We start from the raw sequence: 24,681 nt of genomic DNA, 5'->3' as shown, positions 1-24,681 counted from the left end.
CACTGCACTTGATCTGCACTTGATCCCGTGCTTGGACTAGCATGTTTCTTTCCCATACCTCTCAGATGAGTGATGGTATCCCATGATGCACCTTCTCTTCACACATGCTCAAACTTTCCTCTGTAGAGTCTCTGAGAGGGAGACTTGTTTACTCAGTTGGACGTATCAGGAAAAAAAATCCTCCAGGTTTCCTGAGCGGGGGGGGGGGGGGGGGGAGCTAAAAAAACACGGGTTCCACACCTCTGCTGAGATCTTGCAGCTCACCCCCCAGGAAGGGGTGGGGAATCTATGCAAAGGGAGGTGGGCAATCCCCACTTCGAGAGCCACAGCAGCATTTCTTGCTGTCTGCCAGAATCAACTCTTTCCTGACTGTTTGTCCCTAGGCATCTCCAATCTTCGTTATTCCCTATGGGGAAAATTATGGGGCTATCCAGGGGGATGGCAGTGGCATTTTTCAAAATAAATCTACAAAATTTTCAGGGGACCTGCTAACTGTCCTCTAAAGACACCCCCCCCCCCCAAGTTTCAGGAAGATTGGACCTTGCCCCCCAAAGAAGGTGCCCTCAGCCTTCCTTCTTCCTATTGCAGGGGAAAAACTGACAGCAACTGGAGAAACTCATAGATCATGCCTTCCCCAGGATCCAATCTCCTTGAAACTTGGGGTGTCTTTAGAAGACAGTTAGGAGTATGTCCCATGCAACTTTTGTGGATTTTGCTTGCAAAATGCCACCTCAGCCCCATAGATAGCTCCCCTAGTTTTCCCCATAGGGAATAATGGAGATTGGAGGTGGCTGGGGGCAACCTTCTTTGAGGGCCCATAAAATGCCCCCCCAAAGTCCAATCTTCATGAAACTGGGGGGAGGGTGTCTTTAAATAACAGCTAGTAGTAAGTCCCCAGCAAATTTGATAAAATGTGGTCCTAAAATGCCCCCCTGACTCCTAGAAAGCCCCAAATCGCATTTCTCATTGGAAACAATGGCCAAATTTTACCCAATTTGTTCTGTATTGCTGAGCCAAACTGGAGAATGAATACCCTCCACCCTGTCCTTTTCAGGTTCATGTATCAGGCATGTTTCTGAACTTTTGCTCAGATGCTTAATTGTGTTGCCACGATCTTTCTTCCCACCTCCTCCTTATCCCAACCGAAGACATTGAATGGAGAGGAGGAGGAGGAAGTTAGGGGGGAGGAGGGTGAAGAAAGGAGTAGGGAGGTGGTGGCATCAACTAGAAAACGGGAGAATTTAAAACATGCCAGATTAAAAGCAAAACAGTTTGGATGTAAGCTGGAACTAAGGGCAACAAGAAGGGAGAGGGAAGAGGAAGCCGTCCCAAATTGATACTCAGCAATGGCGACTCACTGATTCTGACCATGAACACTTGCAACCGTGTCTACACCAGTTACCCGATATGTGCATGGACTAGAGCTATAGGATATGTGTTCACTCGGGGAAAAATGGACACAGGCAGGTAGGAACAGACATGATTCTAGACACACATAGCCTCGTGTAATTTGTCTCATCTAGTTCAGCTCGTAATTACAGTGCTGGACTGGGGTCTGGGTACAAATGCCCACTCAGCCACTGGACACTGGGCCAATCACTCTCTCTCTCTCTCTCTCTCTCTCTCTCTCTCTCTCTCTCAGCCTAACCTACCTCCAGGGCCGGATCGAGGGGGGGCAGGGGGGTAGTCTGCCCCCGGTGCCGCCAGGGAGGGGGCGCCGGGAGCAGTTGCCAGCTGCCGGAGTGCGCAGGCGACAGCATGGGCAGCCTCGCAGCCCCCCACGCTGCCTTTCGCCTGCCCCGCGGGACAGGGGGCGGCCGGCTTGCCGCACACCCCATCCTGCAGGGCAGGCAAAGGGCATCGCGGCCACCCACGCCATTTGTCTGCCCCGCAGGAGAGGGGCCAGCCGGCTGCCCCCTGTCCTGCGGGGCAGGCACATGGCACAGGTGGCCTTGCATCCCCCCGCACTGCCTTTTGCCTGCCCTGCAGGACAGGGGGCACGCGGCAAGCTGGCTGCCCCCTGTCCCGCAGGGCAGGCAAAAGCCAGCACGGGGGGCTGCGAGGCTGCCCGTGCCATTCACCTGCGGAGAAGTGAATGGCACAGGCGGCTTCCCAGCCCCGCACGCTGCCTCTGGCACCCCATGTGATGACATCACCAAAATGACATCATCACGACGCGCCGGGAGCATGTGCCCGCGCTGTGCGCACACGCAAGGCCAGACTAGGGTTGCCCCGGGCGCCAGCAACCCTAGATCCGGCCCTGCCTACTTCTAAGGGTTGTTGTGATAGCAAAATGGAAGAACTATGTATGCTACCCCCAGGTCCTTGGAGGTAGGATAAAATATATAAACAGAAAAAAAAGAAATATATTTCTGTACAAAGAGAAAGAAATAAAGATGTTTGAAACCTCCAACTGGAAAATGCTTCATACCTGTGACTGCTTCTGTTGAATCAGTTGCAATACTTCGTGGGTTAGTTTGTAGTCTTTGGACCGGGCATCAGTAAATACATAAATGAATGAACCAGGAAGAGAAATCTCTAGAGCAATTTTAATTGCCCCAATGCTCATTTCTGGACAGTCACCACCTCCCTGTTCAAAACAGCAAAAGAGGAAATAAATAAATAGATCAACATTTGTCAAAATCAAGCATCCTAGGTACCAGCCTGAGTTCATGTGGTCCTTCATTTAAGCACAATATTGGAAACTCTGCAGTGGCTTGTTTGTTTGTTTGCAATTTGTATAATATGTGATTTCACAGTGCAAACTTGAATACATTTTCTGAAGCTCAGAAATCAAAAGACAATCAGTTATTTAAACCTTGGAGAAATTACAGTTCTGTAAGGATGTCAAGATTTCAGTGGTAAGAAATCACTAGCCCTTCACAGTATTCTCTGCTACAGAACTAAAAACTGTTCTAAAGAAGTCAAACAATGAGAGGGTGGGGGGGGGGGGAGATGGCATAGGAAACAAAGTGGGGGGTCTGCAGTAGGAGGGGGAATTGGCAAAAATTACTACCCCCTCTTCTGCAAACAGAACTGTCCTTCTGATGGAGGAATTGCGTGGGTGGAAAGATGGCAGTCTTTTTTGTGATGGAATTGTTTCCCATCATCCTTCCCATAACTACAACTTCCAGGGCTCCTAGTTAGAATGCCACTATAATTTAAAACAGGCTCAAAATGAGTTATATGTGTGGCACATAGGTCTGTCTGTTGGGAAGCTGACATTCATTTTTGTTTGTGAACTGGCTTGCGCATTTCTTCTTTTCCTCAAGCAGGATCCTTAAAGCAATAGATGTTTGCTATGGTATACATTTCAAAATGTACATAGAACATGCTTTCCTGTTATGAATTATCCCTAAACGACCCGATTCAACAGGCTTGTCAAACTTAATCGTCATGACTGGATAAAATCTCCTTGGGAAGTTTGTTCTACTGCCTCACTATTCCTACAATATTAAATTAGGGCATTAATTTTTCTTCTTTTCTTTAACTAATGAAAGCCATGATTTCCCCTCCTTCCCTGCAGCATAAATCTGCCTTCTTGCCATGGAAGTTACCCTGCTATGCCTTTTCTATTAATCTATGTTTATCTTTGTTTCCCTCTCCCATCTAAATTTCCCATCTTTTGAGGGGCAGGGGGGAATTCTCCTTCCAGAGCGATAAAAGTGGCTGTTCCAGTTAAATATTCCCACAATTTTCCAAGCCCCAGAATGAAAGGAGGTCATATTTTTTAATGCTTCCCCACATAAACTGCTCCCTGCATGCAGCAACATAGTACTTTCAGAAATGGGTTACGCTCAGGCTTTTTCCTAATTATACTAGCTTACTACATGCATGGAGCATTTTGTTTGCGGAAGCATTAAAAAAATATAACCATGCCCCAGCTACCTGCAGTCCAAATTACCACCTCAGTTTACCATTATATGCATAGATCAGAATTTAAGTCCAGGTTTTCATACACTGCATAGCAGAGTGATAGAATTTTTAGAGATTCTTCTGCTAAAGGTACAGCTATTGCTAAAAATCTTTTTCTATGTGAAAACTCCTACAAGAACAGCACATCAGTAACAATAACAACAACAACAACATTCGATTTATATACGGCCCTTCAGGACAACTTAACACCCACTCAGAGCAGTTTACAAAGTATGTTATGATTATCCCCACAGCAATCACCATGTGAGGTGAGTGGTGCTGAGAGAGCTCTGGAAGAGCTGTGACTGACACACGATCACCCAGCTGGCTTCAAGTGGAGGAGTGGGGAATCAAAACCGGCTCTCCAGATTAGAGTCCCGCGCTCTTAACCACTACACCAAACTGGCTCTGAAGAAAGTACCTGGCTAAGCCTACTCCCTGTTGTGCTCGTTTTGTAATTGCAGGAAATCTTTTAAGAAGCAGAGGCATTCAGAATGTATTTATTTATAATATGTCTGTGTGCTGCTGCTTCAGAGTCCTGCTTGAGGCAGCTTACAATTAAAATAATAAACTATCATTGTAAAAACAAGAAGTCATTAAAACAAGTTTCCAGAATTGGTACTACTTAACTTATGGGCGGATCTTGAAATTCTAAAAAGTTCCAAAAAGTTAATAGCCATAGTACTGGCTGACTCTTGAGCACCATCAATTTCTTTATGGCACAGTAAACTTTGGGACCACTACTATATGGAAAAAATTACTGACCAAATTGCTCAACTAAATACAGAACGTGGCCAATCTAGTTTTTTAGAAACATGGTTTCCAATACTGAATTATATGGCTGATTTGAATATATATCCAGGCAAAGCTTATCCAATTGACCCCTTTAGTCTGTAAAACTATAATATTTGTATTTAAAGAAATTGTTATGCTAGAGCACTTCCATTTCATTGATGGTATAATTGCTTTTATTGATATATAGTTAATTGTATTTAGATTCCATCAGTTTAAATCCACCCCAGTTCAAGTTATTATATATTATTATGGCTTCGTTGGTTGTTTAAACTATTATGTTTTTATTGTTGGAAAAAAACAAAATAAATAAGTTTTTTAAAAAAAACAAGTTGTTAAAATAAGCCTAGGAACATAAACATAGGTGTGAATCCACACCTACAAACATAAACATATTATCAATAAAGCACAGCACTACCCTTGCACTACCAAGTTTACAGCACACACAACCGATCAGGGCCAACCCAGTTAAACATACTGTCCCACTTTTTCATTATTGCTAAGAGCAAGGCTGGCCCAACCCAGCAAGTAAATCAGATGATCGAGCGATGGATTGCCCAAATGGAAATGGAAACCAAGGGCTGTGGGCTATTTCTGCCTCTATGCTCATTCCGATACTCTGATTCTCAAAGCCATCTCTCATTGGAAGTTGCTGAGGGAGTCTGTAGGTGTGGACACCGGCACCAGCTCCTGTTGGGAGTGCATTCTGGTGCACTGCCAATTTCAGATGTCACCCTACCTCTATGATCTGTCATTCTACCCCTGCAGGACTCTATCACCTAATTCTGTTGCGCCTTTAAGAGCTGATGCAAACACAATGCTAGTGGGATGGAAGGACTTGTTCAAGGTGCTCTAGCACAAGCTTAGCATCTCATTTAAACTGTGCTCTCAGCAACTACATGTGAAATGCTAGCATGCAAAAAAGAACCATGGATCAGGTGGTCATTGCACAGGTATGCTTGCACACACAAACACTTTTCATGCATAATGTGCAAACTTACTCGCACACGAGCTCTTCTGTACTTCCAGCATCATGTTTAGATGAGACCTGGGACTGCACATAAATTAGACCTCAATGGAGCAAGTGGCCTACTTACCTGCACATACAGCTCCCTGAGTTCATACTGAAATTTCTTGGGATCTGTGGTAATCGTTACAGGTCCAATTTCTGAAAGGAAAACAAAATAATTAGATCAACAAGCCATTGAGAGGGAAAGCTACAGAGAGTTAGAGTCAGACGATCTAACAAAATAACTTTACAGATTTTTTTTTTAAAAAAATGATCAAATGTTAGATTGCGTCTTTGTGGAATGCTGACCTGTTTAGGCAGCTCTATAGCTGAAATTCCCCAACTGTGAGAAAATATGTATGAACAAGTACTATAGTTTATACCCCCCCCCCGCAACATTCCTTCTTTTTACCCAACCAAATCCTTGAAAAGCAAAACACCATTCTTTACAATCACTTATTTTATTTACAAGCAAGATCAGATACTTCAATCTGCAATAACCTGACCCCAATAATAACTGGCAGAGATCCCACAAGTTCAAGAATTCTTTCCTGGGAAAGAAGTTTACGGGAAACAGCCTTTTAAGAGTGTTAGATTAAATGAAGGTCAGCAGGACAATTGCTAATTCTAACAAACAAAAATTGCCTTGTTGGGTTTGGGACAAAGAGTATCCTGATTCCTTCTACTTAGATGGATTATAAAAGGATTGATTAATATATTGTATAACATTCCCTACCTTCAGATAAGCTGGGCAATTTCCAGGAAAAACTACTTGTGGGTGCCAGTAATTGTTATTTTTTTAGTAGATTTCCCCTATTATTTACCAGAGGAAAAATGGGGGTAGAGAGGACTAACTATTATAATAAGAGAAATAGTCTCTTTTTATTACCTATTCATTGCTGAAGATCTAAATTAAAAATTTGAATAAGCCATCTTGGGTAATTCACACAGAACTGGCCCCTCTCCCAATAGTGTGACAGTTTCAGGGTAAGGGACCTGCAGGGATTAGCAACTGCTTAAAATTACTCCAGCAGCTGCCAAACAACTAAGTTAGCATTTGTATTTATTAGAAAACTTTTAATATCACCTCTCCATAAGGCTGTGAGGCCTCTTGCTATGATAGGAGACTTTCTGCTGGCATCCCTGGTGGCGGGATAAAATGCTTTCAAAAAACAGCTATGCCAGTAGTGCCGCAACATCTCTTCCAGGTAATCTGGTGATTCCTAGCGCTACCCTATGTTACTTCTGGATTTCCCCTGCAATGTACAAGAGTTGCCAACGTTGTACCTTCTCCATGTCCCTGCCCCCACTCCCCCTGGTTTCCAGACTCAGCCTGGAAATCTTTCAAGAGAAACTGCCCAAGGGGGTAGGGTTGCCAGGTGTCCAGTTTTCACCCAGAGTCCAGTATTTTTGTGGACTGTCTGGGGGAAACATTCTCCACATACTGGACACCAGACTCCACTTCCTCCACCTCTTCCCTGCTTCCAGGCACTGTGCAGTGGTAGCCAGCCAGCCCAGACACCTGGCCTCCTGCGTGGCGCTGGCAGGAGTGGCCAGCCTGCCCAGGAACCCAGAAATGAGGGTTGGTGCAATGACATCACTTCTGGTAGTGATCACTGCACCGGGAACAGAAGAGAGTGCACATGAATAAAAAAGTTCTGCGCCCCCAGGGTTCACTATTATTCTGGACCCCATCTTGCAACCTACAAGGGGGGCTAGGGTTGCCAACCTCCATAAGGGGCCTGGAGATCTTCCAGAATTACAACTACTCTCCTGGCTAGTTTCCCTGGAGGAAATAGCTTGCTTGGAGGGCGGACTTCATGGCATTATATCCCAGGGGTAGCCCATCCCCAAACCCTGCCCTCCCCAGACTCACCTCCAAATCTCCAGGAATTTCCCAGCCCTGGGTTGGCAGCCCCAACTCTGAACTTAACCATTTAATTCTGCTGCATGTATGAATCCAGACTAAGCCAAATGAAGTTAAAGAGAAACCTACATTGCAGATTAATGTAGAAACTGAAAACATAGATGAATGCATTCACTGGAAAGTAGCATTGCAATCCTAGGCAGAGTTATGACAGTCTAAACCTATTGAGTTCAATGGACTTGGACTATAGTAACTCTGCATTGGATTGTACTGGAACTCCCTAATGTCCAAAGTTCCCTTCCTTTGAATATACCACAAAATGTAAAACCATTACAAGTCAAAAATTTCACATTTATTAAACCTGTCACTTTGTTCTTTTGTTTCAGACTTCAAAACTAACCTTGGGAATTTTAAAAAATTCTTTTTGAAAGCACACAGAATTGATCACATATGCAAAGACATTTTTTAATTTTCTATCTTTGCTTAAGCCATACTTGTAAGTTCCTCAACAAGGTCCTGTCTTTCTAAACTGTAAAACCACGAACGTGAAGTTAATACAACCAAGATGGTGTTTAGGCCGGTCCCTTAGCAACTGACCAAACACTACTACATAAAATGGTCTGCCAACAGATTTGACAGGCAATAAGAATGTTGTTACCTCCCACCCAAATATAAATTTGAAACCAACACCCCTTGGTAATAAACAAACAAAAAACAAATCTCAATAATTCTGTCTCAATAAATTTACAACACGCCCACTTTAAAGCATCTCAATACAGTCCAAAAATATTATGTCTCATTTAGATGTTTAGCTTACCACCTGAAGAGCTCCAAAAGAACTAGCACGTTTTAAAAATATATATATTTATATATTTTACTTCATTTCCCCTCGCCTTTTTCCCCACTGGGAACCCAAAGTGGCTTACTTAGAGACAAGCTACAAGAGACGTATTACACAAGGAGCAGCACGTGAAGGGAGTCGCAATGTTAGCCAGAAGCTGAGTTTTAAAAGATATCAGAAAGCTTTGTCAATTTCCCCTCTCTACAGAGCCAGGGAGATCTCTGCTCAGAAGGTTTATTTCCTCTTCACCTCTTAGAAGGGGCAGTGAAACTGAAAGAGACTTAGGGAGGCAAAGAGAAAATTAACAAACCCTCTGAGCAGATCTCCCTGGCTCTGTAGATAGGGGAAACTGACAAAGCCTTCCGATCTCTTTTAAAACTCAGCTTCCTGGCTAACATTGCGAGTCCCTTCACGTGCTCTTCCTCGTGTAATTCGTCTCTTGTTCCTTGGCACATAGTTGTCCTTCAATTAATCCAACAACCCTAAGGGGTAGTTTAGGCTGAGAGTGTGTGCCTGGCCTAAGGTTACCCAGCAAGCTTGCATGGCAGAACGGGGATATGAATGGGTGCCCTAAGGGACTTGGGTGCCCTAAGCCCTAGTCTAACACTCTAGCTTCTACACCATGAACCATGCTGACTTTTATAAATTGAAAGGCTGTAAAAAAACATTACATATGTAAGAATATTAACAATACTTTATATCTGTACATATATTTTTATCCTATTCTTCCTCTGAACTGCTTTGGGTGACTTACATGATTATCCCTCCATTTTATCCTCACATCAACTGTGTGAGGCAGGTTAGGCTGCGAAAGTGTGTTTGGCCAATGGTCACCGAACTTCATGATGATTTGAATCCAAGTCTCCCAACTGCCACACTAGCTCCCTAAAGGTCTGCATTTCACTAGAACATTCTGAAATATATTCGGTGTAAGTTGGTTTTTGGAGAACACTACCTCTTAACATTAAAGAAAGGACACTTCTTTGAGATAAAGATCAGGCTGCATGTTAGCGGCCATACATACCCCTTCTTGCTGAAAGGGTAGTTTATGAATATGGAATATCATAAGCCCCTTCCTCATGTTCCATAAGCACAAAATACTGCCTGGCCATGCAGAACAGATGCCAAATTACCAGAAAGTAATTACCAGATTGACTAACTGCCCCTCCATGCCCTGGAGAAGTACTTAAGTGAAACAAAGAGGTCTTCCAGGAGTTCCCGCTTGATTTCATCTACACCCTTCCATACCTTCCCCACCCTCTTTTCCTAATCTGGTCTATTCAGGGACCTGATAAGCCCTTTCCATCTGGCAATTGCAGGACATCAAGCACCTTTTCACCTATAGTTCCTCTCAGATACGTATAATCAAGGCTTTCCCAATTTATTGTTTCACCTCTGGACAAGCCATCAATCTATTATTTTGGGAGCAGAAGACGTAGTTCTGCCCCAGGATATGTTTTCCTCTATAATTAGACTGCCCCCAGCCATGAGCAGTATGTGTGCCCTTAGATCCTATGCACACCCTCAGACACGTGTCTGAGCCTTTTTCTTCTTGCTGCAAAGTTCTGGCTTCTCACGTTGCTGCCTCTATAGACGTCCTCCCTCTCCACTAGACAGAAATATCACCCTACCCTGAACCTCTCTCCCTTTTCCTCCCTGGTTTCCCAGTAGGGCTTGTGTGTGTGTTCTGTGCAATTGTTCCTTTACTCCTTCTTTAATAAAAACCATTCCTGTTGAACACCCGCTTGGTTCATTCTGAGAGTTTTCTAAGGGAACAATTCTGGTATATATTGGTGGAGATATCCCAGTCATCCCCTCTCACTGCGTCTTCTTGAATACAAATTCCCCTAACTCACAAGGACACACACAAACCCATTAGCATAACATGCAAGCCTACTTCAATGCAAATTTACATGAGGGTTTGAGAGCATTTATTCTAGAAAATTCTGGAAAAAGTAACCTGTACACACACACATACACATACAAACATATGCTATTCCAAAGTTTGTAACCTTGGCTAGGGTCTTTTAGGGTTGCCAGGCTGGTGGAACGCATGGGGGACTGGGGGAGGGGGTGTGATGTCAGCCATGTCAGTGATATCACAACACTTCCAGAAGTGATGTGCCGACATGACATCACTTTGTGTTCTTATGTTATAATGCTAAATTAAATGTTATGAAAACTCAAGAGATGAACAGGGACAATCACTTATTGTGACTGGAACATTTACATGTTTAGAAATACCCAACTAATGGGCCTTAGGGTGCACAATAACCATTTTCTTTTCTTTTATTACATTTTGTTTTAAAAAGAAGCAGAAAGAGGGTTAAACAGAAAGATGGGAGACAATGGAAAGCATGTGTCTGAAAAGTTGGAACACAGATACCTATTTTTTTTTTGCAGAGGAGTTAGCCGTGTTAGTCTGTAGTAGCAAAATCAAAAAGAGTCCAGTAGCACCTTTAAGACTAACCAACTTTATTGTAGCATAAGCTTTCGAGAATCACAGTTCTCTTCGTCAGATGCATGGAGGGCAAGAAGAAACTGGTCAGATATATAGGTGGAGAAGGGAGGGCGGAGTAGATGCAAACAGTAGCTTCTGATATGGAGATTAGTTTGCTTCTGTTAAAGAAGTCAGTTCATAACCATTCATAGTCTCTATTCAATCCCAGCTTGACTGAGTCAAATTTACATATGAATTCCAATTCAGCAGCTTCCCGCTGGATTTTGTTTTTGAAAGGTTTCTGTTGAAACCTTTCTGTTCTATTTTTTTTAACTTCCACAAAATTCATCTGGGATTGTTCATGTCTTCACGTGAATGTTAATATCTCCAAATGCTAGACATTCACTATACTAGCTTATTTCAAAACACACTCATACACAGACAGCACTTATTCTTAATAAGTAAGTGGAACTAAATATAAACCAGTCCACACATTTGACTGGAAATGTAGATGCAGTCTAATGTTTCTTAGCAAGGACTGGAGGGTTTCTTAAAAGATCGTTTAAAAAACTCTTTGCTTCACATTTTTAGCTGATTACATCATTGGCATAACTGTTTAGCAAATGCCACAAAAACCCACTAGGCAGTATCCCAAGTGATTGTATCTAAGCTGCTGAGGCCTAACAACTCTGGTTCAGAGAGAGAAAGCTCATAGTGCAATCCCTACAAGCTGTTCTTTCGCCCTTGCAGTTTATGAAGGACCTTCCTGAAGGACCCCTGCATTCCTTTCCAGTATCAAGGACTTCCTTTCATTAAACCTATCTCTCTGGCCATTTCCTACGATTTCTTAAAAGCAATGATCCCCAACATGGTGCCTATGGGTGTCATGGCCACTCCAGGCTTTCCTCCATCTTAGTGGAGCAGGAGTTGGTCCAGAAGACTGCAGGAGGCATCATCTCTGCGTCTTCTAAAAGTGCCCATTTAGAAACAGCTGCCTTCATCTTAGGTGAATGCTTGGCTTGGGACCACCCAACGTTTTGTGATTGGGCTCACTTCCATAGCAGACATTTTGCTGTGGTGCCCGCTATCCATACACATCTTTCCAACAGTGCCCGAGATCCATTAACTAGAGATGACAGGGAGTGAACCTGAGGTCCTTCTGCATGCAAAGCATATTCACTGTCCTACCTCACACATAAGAAGTGTCTTTATAAAATAAATCAAATACTACCACTTATTGGGACTGGTTCTGGCAGGAAAAAGCAAAATGAATCTGTCACAGGGCATCTCCATGTGTCCTTAGAGGTACAGTTGACCCTCAGAACTATGGCGGCTTTTCCTCAAGCATTCACACGTTATCGTTTGTCAAACATATGCATATTGTTTTGTTACCACATTTTCTCCATCTTTACTGGGACTGCACTTGCTTTGATGTTTTCTTTTGTTGTAAGTTTACGGTGTGGATTTTTTTTGCATTTTCTGGCATACGAACAGTTAAAGCACTTCTGAAGAAACCACCTACTCCTCTCAGTCTCCACCTAGTTCTTCCCCGAAGCTTTCCCCCTTCCTTCTTCACATTTCCATTCAACCATGGAAGTCTGCTTGCAACGGGAGCTGCATGGAATCATGCATGTACAAAGTAAAAAAAAAATGTAAAGGGGGGGGCGGGCGCTTTTAGGCTATGATGACAAAAGTGCATGACCTCCCGTCCAAAACCATTTTTATTTTGGACTGTTTGGAGGCTGTCCTGCGAAAGGAAAGCACTTGTCGGGACGGCATGTGGAGGATGAGTTTTCGTCGTGACTGAGCAAAACACAGACCTAAAGTGGGAGAGAGGCAGGAACGATGGGTTGTGCGGAAACGGCCTTCAAAGCCCCACGTTCAGTCATTGGCATCTCTAATTAAATTCTCTCAGGTAGCACGGAAACATTTGGCTGAAATTTAACTCATAAGCCTTTTACCAGGGGCATTAGTGTTTCTTATAGAGAGCTGGGCCGAATCCACACTACCTATTTGTTTCCATGGCTTTTTCGCAATTGGCGCGCTATTCATGCAGATACTCACACGCTTTCCCATTCCGCGTGTTCCTCGCCATCACTGCGCCACTATTGCGCCTTCCCTCCAAACCACGTGATATTCGCGGAAATCCGTTTTCTCCCCTTTTTTTCCACAGTGCATAAAGGTCGGTATACTGGTAAACCAACCGTAGTGAGCAGCGGTTTGCACGGGAAGAAACGGTCACCGGAGTCAAGATATCGGTATACTGGATAACTGACCCTTTTATAAAAAAAAACCGGGAAGTGACGAGCGCCTTCAATTCTGACGGCGGAGGATGGAACCGCCCACTGTGACGCTTTACTCAGTGGCATGTGGAGAACTGATTGCGCCATGAAGACGCACCGGAAGGGTGGATGTGAGGATGCACAGCCTAGTAGCGGAATGAAGGTGATTGCCACGACAGCGCAAGATAAGCGGAAGATGAGTGTGGATTTGCCCCTGGTCAGTGCTACAAAATGGAAGAATAAATGGAGAGTCTGAGTTTTGTTGCAAGAATCTGAAGGACAGGCCCACTGGTTCCTCTCAGTCCAACTTAGCTTCCATGTTTGACCTTTTTTGTACAGTTTGTTCCAGTCAGCAGTTTGCAAAAGGGAATAAATGAACCTGAAATACATCCAGAATTTTCTGTTTTGTTTCTTTGGATTCCATCTGCAATCCTAAGAATATTTTCTTGGGAATGAGCCCTAATAAATACAGTGGAGCTTACTTCTGAATAGACCTTCTTAGGCCAGCTCTCAAACAACATGGGCCTAACAATTTCCTGAGAATAAGACCCACAGAACAGACCTGAGTAACATTCTGAATAGTTCTACTTAGCATGGTACTGTAAATGTTTTGTGATGTTTCTAAACACTGGGGTTTCTTTTTTGTTAATTTTAATGGGTTTTGTGCTAATTTGTATGATTCTATCACTAATTATTGTATAAGCCCTCTCTAACAAGTCTCTGAAGAGGTGGCACATATTTTTTCCGAATAAATATAGGATCTGCTTATATTATGGAACCATGGAAAAAGTTTAAAAGCCCTCCTCTCAAGCTGTTTTTACTCTCTCTAGGAAAAATATTTAGGTACCTGCATTTTTATTATATATAAGCAGGAATAAGCATTTCAATGAGAACCTCTCACATGAACCTGCTAAAGTGTCCACCATACCACCCCTCCCTCAGTCCAATTCCACCTCACACCTGATCGGTTTACGGTATCAGCATGCTTCGCTTTATTCAAACACCTTTGTGAAGCTCGGGTACTATGCTATTATACTACAAAACCAACTCCCAAAAAATCCCCCACAAACCAAAAATGTTACATACTCTTAAGTATTGTAATTGGATTTAAAGTAGTTAAATGCCGTAGCGAAGCACAGGTATCAAGCTACTATTCTATAAAATATGGTGTGTATGAAGCAAATAAAAACTAATGAAGGCCTCACAGCCAAAATACATTTGGTTACATGTGTATAATGATGTATGTAACGGTACCTGGTCATTTTAAAGATGCCTATAAATGTATGACATCCCCATGTGTGTATGGGTGCAGTTGTTCAAGAATTTCTATACTGGGGAAGGTACTTATATATATATGGAACCCAATACTGCTTAAATCATACAGTTTTAATTCTTGGAATGTGATTAAAGATTTTGGTACTTATTTTTTGGTTTATTGGCATTGGTCTTGACATGTGTATGCATAATTTTTTTTCTTTCAACATTTTTGGTTGAAAGCACAAAAGCACACGGCCTCATTCTCTACATACAGAGTATAAACTAGATAATGATATACAGATTATATTTGTAACTGGCAGAATGATACCAAAGTGGCCAGACATCCCTGGGGTTACTCGGCAGACAAGATTAGATGGGTTCGCTATTTTAGCAAAATTCCTCTGTATTAAAAGGATACAGAGGAATTTTGCTAAAATAGCGAACCCGTCTAATCTTGGGAAACCCATCTAATATAATCTTGGGAAACTTTGCTTCTAACTTCAGGCTCATAGAACTATTTGTTGTTTTGTTTCTTTATTTACTTCACTATTGGGGCCCAGAATAGCTTACATCTTTCTCCTCTCCTCTGTTTTATCCTCTCAACAATACCCTGTCAAGGTAGGTTAGGCTGAGTGTGTGTGACTGGCCAAAGGTCACCCAGAAAGTTTCCATAGCAGAGTCGGGATTGAAACCTGGGTCTCCAAGATCCTATTCCGACATTCTAACCACTACCTTACACTGGCTCTAAGTTTCATAGAAACCTTAGTAGTGAAATTGATGAGAGGATGTAACATGACTCAGAAATAGTTCCCTGGAGGTAAGATATGGAAGGTCTGAGATTGACCTAGACACTACAAAGTTGGAGGCTGGGGTGAAACAAAGGTTAACAAAGTGATAACTACAAATTTACCCTTTAGAAACAGTAGATGGCTAGCCCACATACAGATATACAGAGACTTATACGTAATTTCTGTAACTGAATGTTATAATTCTATAATTTAATTCTTCATTCTCCACAATAATGGTGCGTTCCAATTTTCTTCCTCTCCTTGGAAAAGATTTTGTTTCATGACAAGGCCAGATCAGTTACAATAAAACATTCCATTTACAATGTTCTAACCGCTAAAACATTGTAAATGGAATGTTTTAATGTAAGTGATCTGGGATATCAACAAATGAAAATCCTTTCCAATAAGAGAAGGGAGGGAAAGCATTGGAATGCACCATTTTAATATTACTTTATCAACCTGAGGAACCTTGTGCTGCATAAAAACACAATGTATGGTATGAGGAAAGATGTCTTTTATTCTTCCCCACCTTGAATAATTAACATCCACATCTCTACTGGGGCTGGCCATTACATTGTATAACACATTAGGCACAGGGCGTGGAACCATATTTTAGAGTAGCAAAGGGAGTGGTGTGCATTTGAGGATACATGACATCATGCTTCCCTTTGCCATGTCCAAAAAGGTGCAGCTGCTACAGGCTCCACTTCTTCCCTCACAGGAAGGGAGAGGTGTGGGAAAAAAGGAACTGTTCTGACCTGTCCAACCTCTCCCATCTCCTTTCACCTTCTGACCGTGTAGCTGAGAAGTAGACAAAGGTCAGAAAAATTTTGTCCAGCACCAGGGCCTTCTCCAAGGAACATCTGGAACCACATTGTGGTTGGATTGTAATGTGTATGCATAGTGTACACCACTTCAACACATATTCCTTGCGTGTGCATCACTGTCCTTCTTTCTCCATTGACAATTTTACATGAATTACCAGAAAAGCAGTTCCCATGTTTGGATCTAGAATGATTTCCTCCTTCTTTGAAACACTGGTGGAACACTCCAGGAAGAGCAGCAATGGCATCTTCAGGGAGTGTCTTTGATAGAGGGATGCTGTATCATGGTCTGAGGCTCTAGAAGATCTACTTTGCACATTGTTACCAATCGATTTTTGCACCAGTTAACATAATAGAACTTGAGCATGTCCTAAATTTTTGACTTGCACAAAGCCACAATTATTTTTCTGGAACTGCACATTTTGTGTGTGGTTAGGCATGAAAGCCAGGAGGTTGTTTGGATGCCAGTCTCATACACTCCCCCATTGTGTCAAGCTAAGTCCCTATATATCTTGGAGAGAAGCATGCTGACACCTGCATTCAACTGAACAAGGAATAAGCCAATCCTTTCATTGACAAACTCTTTTCACTTTGGGTCACTCTAAATGTTCCTTCCCGAGTTCTCTAGGGAGCCAAGCCAGCCTCACGCAGACACACAGCAGCTCTGGGGAATGGCTTGCATTAAAAAAGGAGATCCCAAAGGGGCTTAGAAAGTTGCCACTGGGGGAAGGAGAGCTCCTGCCGTTCTCCCAAGTTTTTTTCTCCATGCAGTATGCTCCACATGGAGATATTTTGTGTGCGTGCAGAAATGGAAAAACTGCCTCCCCTCACTATCTTCCCAGACTGAACGGGAAATTCTCTTTCCCCCCCCCCTTCACTGTTTTTGCACTTTTTGACTGGATACTGTGTTTCCATGTTGATCTTTCACCATCCCTACCCATGGTTTGAATGTTCCTTTGATTTCCTAGATCTTGTGGAATGGGTCTCTTTTTCCTCGTTTGTTGTTCTCTTCTGCTTTTTTGCATTGGTTATTATAATAGTTCTCTTTGTCTCTGCATGCAAGTTGCTGAAAAACTGCATTTAGAATTCTGTCCCTATTTCGATCACCTTTTAACTTTGCTTCTCATCTGTCTTTAGCAATTTTAAGAGTTTCATTAATTTTCCATCTAGGCGGCTTCTTTCTTTTGGCTACAGGAAGTGTCTTTGCACATTCTTCTTAGTAACATCTCTGGTTTCAGCCCACAGCTCTTCTGGTTCCCAATCAATTAAACTTAGTAATGTATATCTGTTCTTTACAGTCTTTAAATTCTTAAGGAATGTTATTTAGATTGTATTTTGGCACTATAATTCTTTTCCTATTTCTCGTCAGCTTTATTCTATTTTTTGATATTAACAACTGGTGATCTGTACCACAATCAGCCCTTGGTCTTTTTTTTAGCAGAGAGAAGAGTTTCTCCATCTTTTGCTTCTAATTATGTAATCTATTTGAGTTCTGTATTGGCCATTCTGTGATTTCCATATATACAATTGTCTATTCAGTTGCTTGAAGTGTGTATTTGCAATTAACAAATTGTTGGCTTTACAAAATGCTAATTTTGTAATCCTTGTCCAAATTTTTCTGCGTTGTCTCCTACTTTTGCATTCCAGTCACCTATGATTAGAAGAGCACTTTGTTTAGGTTTCTGAAGAAGGGAGCTCTGATTCTCAAAAGCTGACACACTGAAAATCTTGTTGGTCTCTAAGGTGCAACTGGACTCAAATCCTCTTGTTTAGGTGTATGATCAATTTCTTCTTGGACACTTGCATAAAAGCTTTCAATTTCTTTCTCTTCAGCATCTGTAGTTGGGATGTAAACTTAAATGATAGTTATGTTGATCAGCCTTCCAAGAAGTCTGATTGATGTATTTCAGTCAGATTTTGCATTATACCTCCTGACTGCTTGTGCTATGTTTTTGCCTCACTATAAAAGCAACACTGTTTCTTCCAATTTTGTCATTTCCACAGTAAAATACTTCTAATTTTCTGACAGAAAATGTCCTAATCCAATCCACTTTAGTTTACCCACTTCCAGGATTATGTTTAAATATCCCATTTCTTATTTTACAATTTCAAGATTTTCTGGATTCATACTTCTCACATTCCATGTTCCTATTATATGTGCTGTACAGCTATGGACTTACCTTTTGCAAGTTTGGTGTAGTTTGGAGCCAGTTTGGTGTAGTGGTTAAGAGCACGGGACTCTAATCTGGAGAGCCGGGTTTGATTCCCCACTCCTCCACAAAGCCAGCTGGGTGACCTTGGGCGAGTCACAGTTCTCTTGAGCTCTCTTAGCCCCACCCACCTCACAGGGTGATTGTTGTGGGGTAATAATAACACTTTGTAAACCGCTCTGAGTGGGCATTAAGTTGTCCTGAAGGGCGGTATATAAATCGAATGTTATTGTTATTATTATTATTATCTATTCACATCAGCAACTGGAGATCCTTTCAGCTTTAATCCAGTCCTGATATTAAGAACAGTGCTATTCATACTTGTTCTCTGCTCCTCCTCAGTAACCAGTTGCATGCCTTCCAACCTGGGGGTCCTGTCTCCCAGCACTATATATTCTTTCATTTTGGATTCTCATCATAGGGTTTTTAAGGTAAGAGATTATCAGAAGTGGTTTACCATTGGCTTCTTCAGTGCAGTGCTAACCAGGGTTAACCAGGGTTAGCAGAACTGTCACTGCCATGGTCTGTGAAAGAGCCTCCACCAGGGTCACCTTCCCCTACTGCTGCTGCCCAGCAGCTATCCTTCAAGGATTCCTCTGCCCCCATCGCTACCAGAACTGTCAGTATTTTCTGCTGATGTGACTGTTGACTCCTGAAGAGGGTGGATGCATCTTAGTCCGGTGTCTCAGCACTGACCACTCCACCTTGAGTGACTTTGCTAGGAGTTCAGACTTCATCAGAAGTCTAAATTCCTGGTGGTATTGCTCTCAGCTTCATTGAAACATTCAGCCCCCTTGCCTGCTTTGCCCCATTCTCCATAAGATTGGCGCAAGATCAAAGTGGTGAGTGCATGGTTAACAACAATGTACTGACCTTATTCAAAGGTACTAGCAACAAAGCCCATTGTGGGAAACTAATACAATGGGCTCTAGAAAGGGGAGGGCAGGCAAGGTATTCGCTCCTTTGTCACTGATTCCAGCTGGTGAAAGAGGGAGGTGGGCATTGTCATCTGCTTCATGCCTGATCTGCCTGATCTTGGCCATGTGAAGGGGTGGTGGGCTTTGCTACCTGCTCCATGCCTGGTACATGCTGGGTAAAGGAGGGGAGGCATTGCCTCCTGTTTTGTGCCTGACTAAAGCTGGGTGAAGGGGGGCAGGCACTGCCGCCTGCTCCAAGCCTGATCTCAACTGGGTGAAGGGGGATGGGCACTGCCACCTTCTCCGCTCTTAATACCAACTGGGTTAAGGCAGGGGGCAGGCATTGCCACTTGCTCCACTCCTGAATCCAGCTGGCTGAAGGGGGTGGGCATTGTCACCTGCTCCGCTCCTAATACCAGCTGGGTTAATGCAGGTGGTGGGAATTTGCCACCTGCTCTGCCACTAATACCAGCTGGGTTAAGGCAGTGGGGGTGGGCATTGCCACCTTCTCTGCTCCTTATACCAGCTGGGTTAAGGTGGGGGTGGGCATTGCCACCTTCTCCACCACTAATACCAGCTGGGTTAAGGCAGGGGAGGGGATTTCCATCTGCTCCGCTCTTAATACCAGCTGGGTTAAGGCAGGGGGCAGGCATTACCACTTACTCCGTTCCTGATCCCAGCTGGCTGAAGGGATCCTCATCCAACAGCACTATCTTGGTTAACCTAAATATCTTTCAGAGCTTAATTAAAACATATTTGGAGGCATTTTGTATAAGATTATTTAAATTCTTTTTTACAAAAAGATTCAAACACTATGGGTTGGATTGATTCATATGACTCCCTTCTGTTCATACATCCTCCCAGGTAGAAAGACTTCCTCCAATGGAGAATGACTTTTTTTAAGATGGAGAAAAGTTTCCTCTGAGGAACAGAAGTCTTTCTTTGTTGAACAAAGTCTCTCTCTGTTGGAGGAATACCTGGTAGAAAGATTCAAGATAGCTTAGTCAAGATAGTCACAGGATCCAACTCAATATATATATATTAGTATATTTCATCTCTCTCACCTATTTCTTTTAAGATGCCAATAGTCCAACCTTTTAAAAAGAATTTTCTTGCTTAAAATGTATCAACCACATAAATCTCTCAAAGGAAACACAATTGCCTCATCATTGTGTATGTACAGTACTAAAAGGGGGAAAAATACCTTAATTGTAGACGGAGCCTCCAGGCATAAGACTAATGCCAATACTAATATTACTAATAAACCCACTATGGCTAAGAAAACACATATGGGTGAGACTCCAGATGTTCCCCGCGCATGTTAAGTGAACGCATCCTGCTACACAGGCTAGTTCTGCAATCCTAAAATAATATAAGAGAAAATATGTTAACCCCTTGGGCCCTCACAGCTATTGCAGATCGGCAGCCATACAACTCATTCCTTAAAGCGATCTCCCCAAGGAAATACTTAACTTTGATGCACCAATGGTGCAATTCCCTTTGCTATTTTTGTTCAGAACTCTGGTAAGAAAGTTTCTTTGAAATATGACTAATGTAAATTATATTTGGCCAGTAACAGCAGCCATAAACACTCCATATTTTAAATGCACACATTTTTACAGACAAAAAGTGAGACACGTAAGGACAATGAAATATAATCCAAGCCAACCTCATAACTACATCTCGACCTTCAAAGAGTACTGAGAATCAAGCAGCTGAGCCCGGGTGCAACTTTGGTCTTTAGGTGCTACAGGAATCCCACTGCAGAAGTCAGAGATTTCTGGAATCAGTACTATGAAACAGGGGGAAGCTTCACATTTTCTGCCAACTGATTGCCCCATAAAGCCTAGTAACCATTTACCAAGACAAATAATTCTTCTTCTTATGTTCATCCTAATATCATTTTCATGGCAAAATCCTATAACCCTAATAAGCAAGTGATTGTGCCATCCCATCGAAGAAGTGGGGTGGTAAGCTTTCCCCTGCCCCTTTCTCAAAAGGGCCTTCTGATAAGTTCCAGTACTACAGCTTCTGCCCTTCATGCCTGTGCCTTGCTTGTGGATTAACTACCAGATAGAGATGGGCACGATAAAAAAAAAATTAATGCTCCAGCTGATCGTGGATTGGCGCCAGTGACGATCCCGAATTAATGATCCACACCGATCATCTCCCGTTCCTAAATCGTGGATCGTGGATGCCAAAGCGGGGCATGCTGGTATTCCCAGCTATGTGGGAAGGAGGGTTGTGGCAGCGGCCGACTCTCTCAATCTCTCTCTCTCTCTCCAAAGGCTAGCAAGTAGCAAGCAAGAGCTCTGTCCCACTCTACTGCTCGCAGAAAGTGAAACTCAGCCTGGGAGCCCATGGCTATTTATAAGCATGGGTCCCATTCAGCAACACAGGAGGTCTGTGTTTGGCCTTCAGAGCTGCCTATCAGGGTTTGCAGGGATGAGATTGGAGTGCCCATGGCTACAGAACAACCCCTTCCCCCTCCCTCTCCTGGGTGTCTTCTCCCAACTTGTGACTGCTTTGCGGCTCCGTGGTTGGAAGGAAGCCCTGCTGATCAAGGAAAGCTGGGCTTCCATTCGGGTTTCCAGGGCGACAGAAGGAGGGCAAACAGAGCTCAGGCATTCCCCTGGCTCCGTTGCCAGGCGAATAGATTGCTGGCACCTGAGTGTCTGGATCCCCGAACCGAGCCCGATCGCCCCAATCCAGGCCTCTCCCAACCGCTGGATCATTGGCCGTGGACGATCACGATCCGCCGGGTCATGATCGCACGATCGCCATTATCGTGGGTTTTTTCGTTCGTAATGCGAATTGTGCCCATCTCTACTACCGGATGCTCCAAGGACTCCTCAGAAGGCTGTATTTAGCCCAAGGGGTTCTAGTTGCTGACCTCGACTTTATACAAATATGAAGATGACAAGGTATACATAGGCCAGTACATCTACTTTGAATCCAAATGGCTTTTCACAAGGTTTAAACTGGGATTTGCTCCAATTCATTCTTATTTTTTTTTTATTTGATGTTAGGCCCTGATGTGGATTACTTCATTCTGTGATGCAATTATTAAATACTCCACAGTGAAGGACATAGCTTTATGGAGCATACGGTAAAAATTAAACATTTGGGGGGTTTGCAAAAGAAAAGCATGTTAATAAATTTAATTCAATGTTTAAGGGACTGCATTTTTATTGGCCAGTGTAGGGTGTTTTTTTTCTTTCTATATTATATTTGCATATTCGTAACTGCAGTTACCGTAATAAAACAAGCAAGTTGTAAATCTGATTTAGTTGCTGATGAATATACATTCAGTTTCACAGTACCAAGAGTATACCCTCTGTTTATACTACAGTTCTGAGGGGAGGGAATCTCCCTGAACAGGATAACCTAATCAAGTCAAGAGTTATGCTGTATACTAGGTTGCCACCAAAAATGGCAACTCTGTGTTAAGTCCTTCCAGCAACATTTATGCATTTATACCTGGGTAGTAACATCATTACATTACATGTTATTTTTCTATGGTGGTCCTTCACTGAGCATCATACTTAGCTCTGTCCCAAGTGAAAAGGGAAAGAGCATGATCAGCACATATCGGCCACCCAGATTTTTATTTTTGCAAAAAGAATTGCAAGATGGTGTGCGCGCTCCAGAGGCCTGATGATGTTGGTAACTGGAAGCTACAGGGTCTCAGAAAATGCTATGTTTGGGGTCAATTTGGCCCAGCTGAGACCCCATAGCTTCCAGTTTTCAACCAGAAGTGATGCCATTGGGGCCTCTAGAGTGTACATATGAAGAATGTGGATCAGGGCCTCTTCCTGCCTACCAACCCCTCCCCCCACCACCCACCCTTCACTTTTTAAACCTTAGGCAACCCTAAAGGCATAAGAGGGGGGGAAACAGCTATATGCCACCAAGTGCTGCATAATCAATGAGAAACTACTTTGCAGTTCCTCCACATAACGTGTGAACCAATTTAAGAAGAGCATCATCTATTTCACTATTTCTTTTTTTAAAAAGATGTATTTATTAATGCTGTGAAGAAAGCACCTTCTAAGCTCTGCTTGGCCACAACCTCGTCAAGCCACTGGCCCCAATCTCAACAGTGCCGAAGTTTGCAGGCTGCTGGCGACGGGAGGGCAGTCCAGCACCCTCCCTCCCTGGCCAGAGTCCATGACGTGGCTCCCAAGGTTGTGTGGAGAGCAGCATAATTTAAAGATCCCCATCCGCCAATCGGCGTGGCCGGCTGGGTAAGGGAGGATGGGAATTCAGTCCCTGACTTGAGAGAAGAGGCTTTCCCTGAGGTCCTCCCCTCCCTGTATTTAAGGGGTAGCCAGCCGGGGCAAGCAGCAGTTGGGCTCTGGGGGCTGCCAGAGCATCCTTGTCTCCAGGTGACAGGGGAACCACGCAGAGGCTGCTGCCCGTTGTGGGTCCCACTAATTGTCATCCTGCAGTTTCCCTTTCAGCAGGCGGGCTGAAGGTTGAGGGGTCATCGGCTGGCAGGTGGGACAGCTGATGCAGAGATCCGCACCCTACACTGGGCCAATGCTCCTATCACTGTAACCAATAAAGTTGTGGCCTTTTTTCTCCACTCAATGTGTCATGTGTATTTGTTAATCTGCCCAAGCACCCTAAGCCTTAGAGCTGGCCCCGCAAACAAGAGAATATTTTATTCTCCCTAAATGACTTCTTTTCTCATACAAAAACAATTAACAGTGCAAAAATTGAGTTCATTCAATAAGCTATGCTAACCACCACCACCACCAACCCCCCCGCCGCCAAAAAAAGAGCAGAGTCCTTTTACGAAAACAATTTTTGACATACCATTGTAGAGCTTTAAGAGAACTCAGGAAATGTTTCAATGATATTCAGCTTCCCTAGAGACGCTTTAAAACTACAGCTCATGAAAATGGACTAGTGTCCGAAGCATGAAAATTACAATGGGCTTCCTGCTTATATTCAACTCTCCCCCCTGCCCAAATTCTAATTTAAACAGTGTGGCAGCATTCCAGTCTGAAAACTTCTCCAGGCAATGACAGATTAAAAGGATGGCGGGGGGAGGAGATGAGTTCAACCACATTCTAGGGGCTCCGCACTTCTTTCACCCATAAATTATGTTTTCTTCACAGCCAACTTTCACACAAAAAAACCAAGGCCACACAAATATGTCAACTATATACTCACTCCAGTGAGTGTTAGGGCTTCTTGACGCATTACATTTAGTTACATAAAACAATTACTCTGCTGGATTAGACTAAAATTTTGCTTAGTCTTGTGTTTTGTGTTGTTTTGTGTTCAACATGTCCATTCTGTTCCTATCCGCCGCTTCCATATGGAGTTGATGTTAAGGGCATAGCCCTTCAGTGGTTTCACTCGTTTCTGTCTGAATGGACACAAACAGTGCCCATTGGTCTGTGGAATGCCTCAGGGTTGTATTCTCTCACCCATGCTCTTTAATATGTGTATGAGTCCACTGAATGAGATCTTCCAGAGCTTTGAGGTTGGATGCTGTAAATATGCAGATGATACCCTGCTCTATATT

General features: G+C 43.2%; 1 protein-coding gene across 1 annotated transcript in view; it reads right to left on the bottom strand.

Moving 5' to 3' along the window:
* The window catches only part of HMCN1 (hemicentin 1), a 278,171-nt gene that overhangs the window by 240,761 nt on the left and 12,729 nt on the right, over window positions 1–24,681 (bottom strand). The window contains exons 2-3 of the mRNA XM_054980206.1: window positions 5,805–5,875; window positions 2,432–2,590 (exon numbers count right to left, since the gene is read on the bottom strand). Coding sequence (XP_054836181.1) covers window positions 2,432–2,590; window positions 5,805–5,875 — 230 coding nt within the window. The remainder of the gene's footprint in view (window positions 1–2,431; window positions 2,591–5,804; window positions 5,876–24,681) is intronic.

The sequence above is a fragment of the Eublepharis macularius genome, chromosome 5, assembly GCF_028583425.1.
Source record: "Eublepharis macularius isolate TG4126 chromosome 5, MPM_Emac_v1.0, whole genome shotgun sequence".
Classification (NCBI taxonomy): domain Eukaryota; kingdom Metazoa; phylum Chordata; class Lepidosauria; order Squamata; family Eublepharidae; genus Eublepharis; species Eublepharis macularius.
Note: the sequence above shows the minus strand (reverse complement) of the source record. Positions and strands in the feature narration are given on the sequence as shown.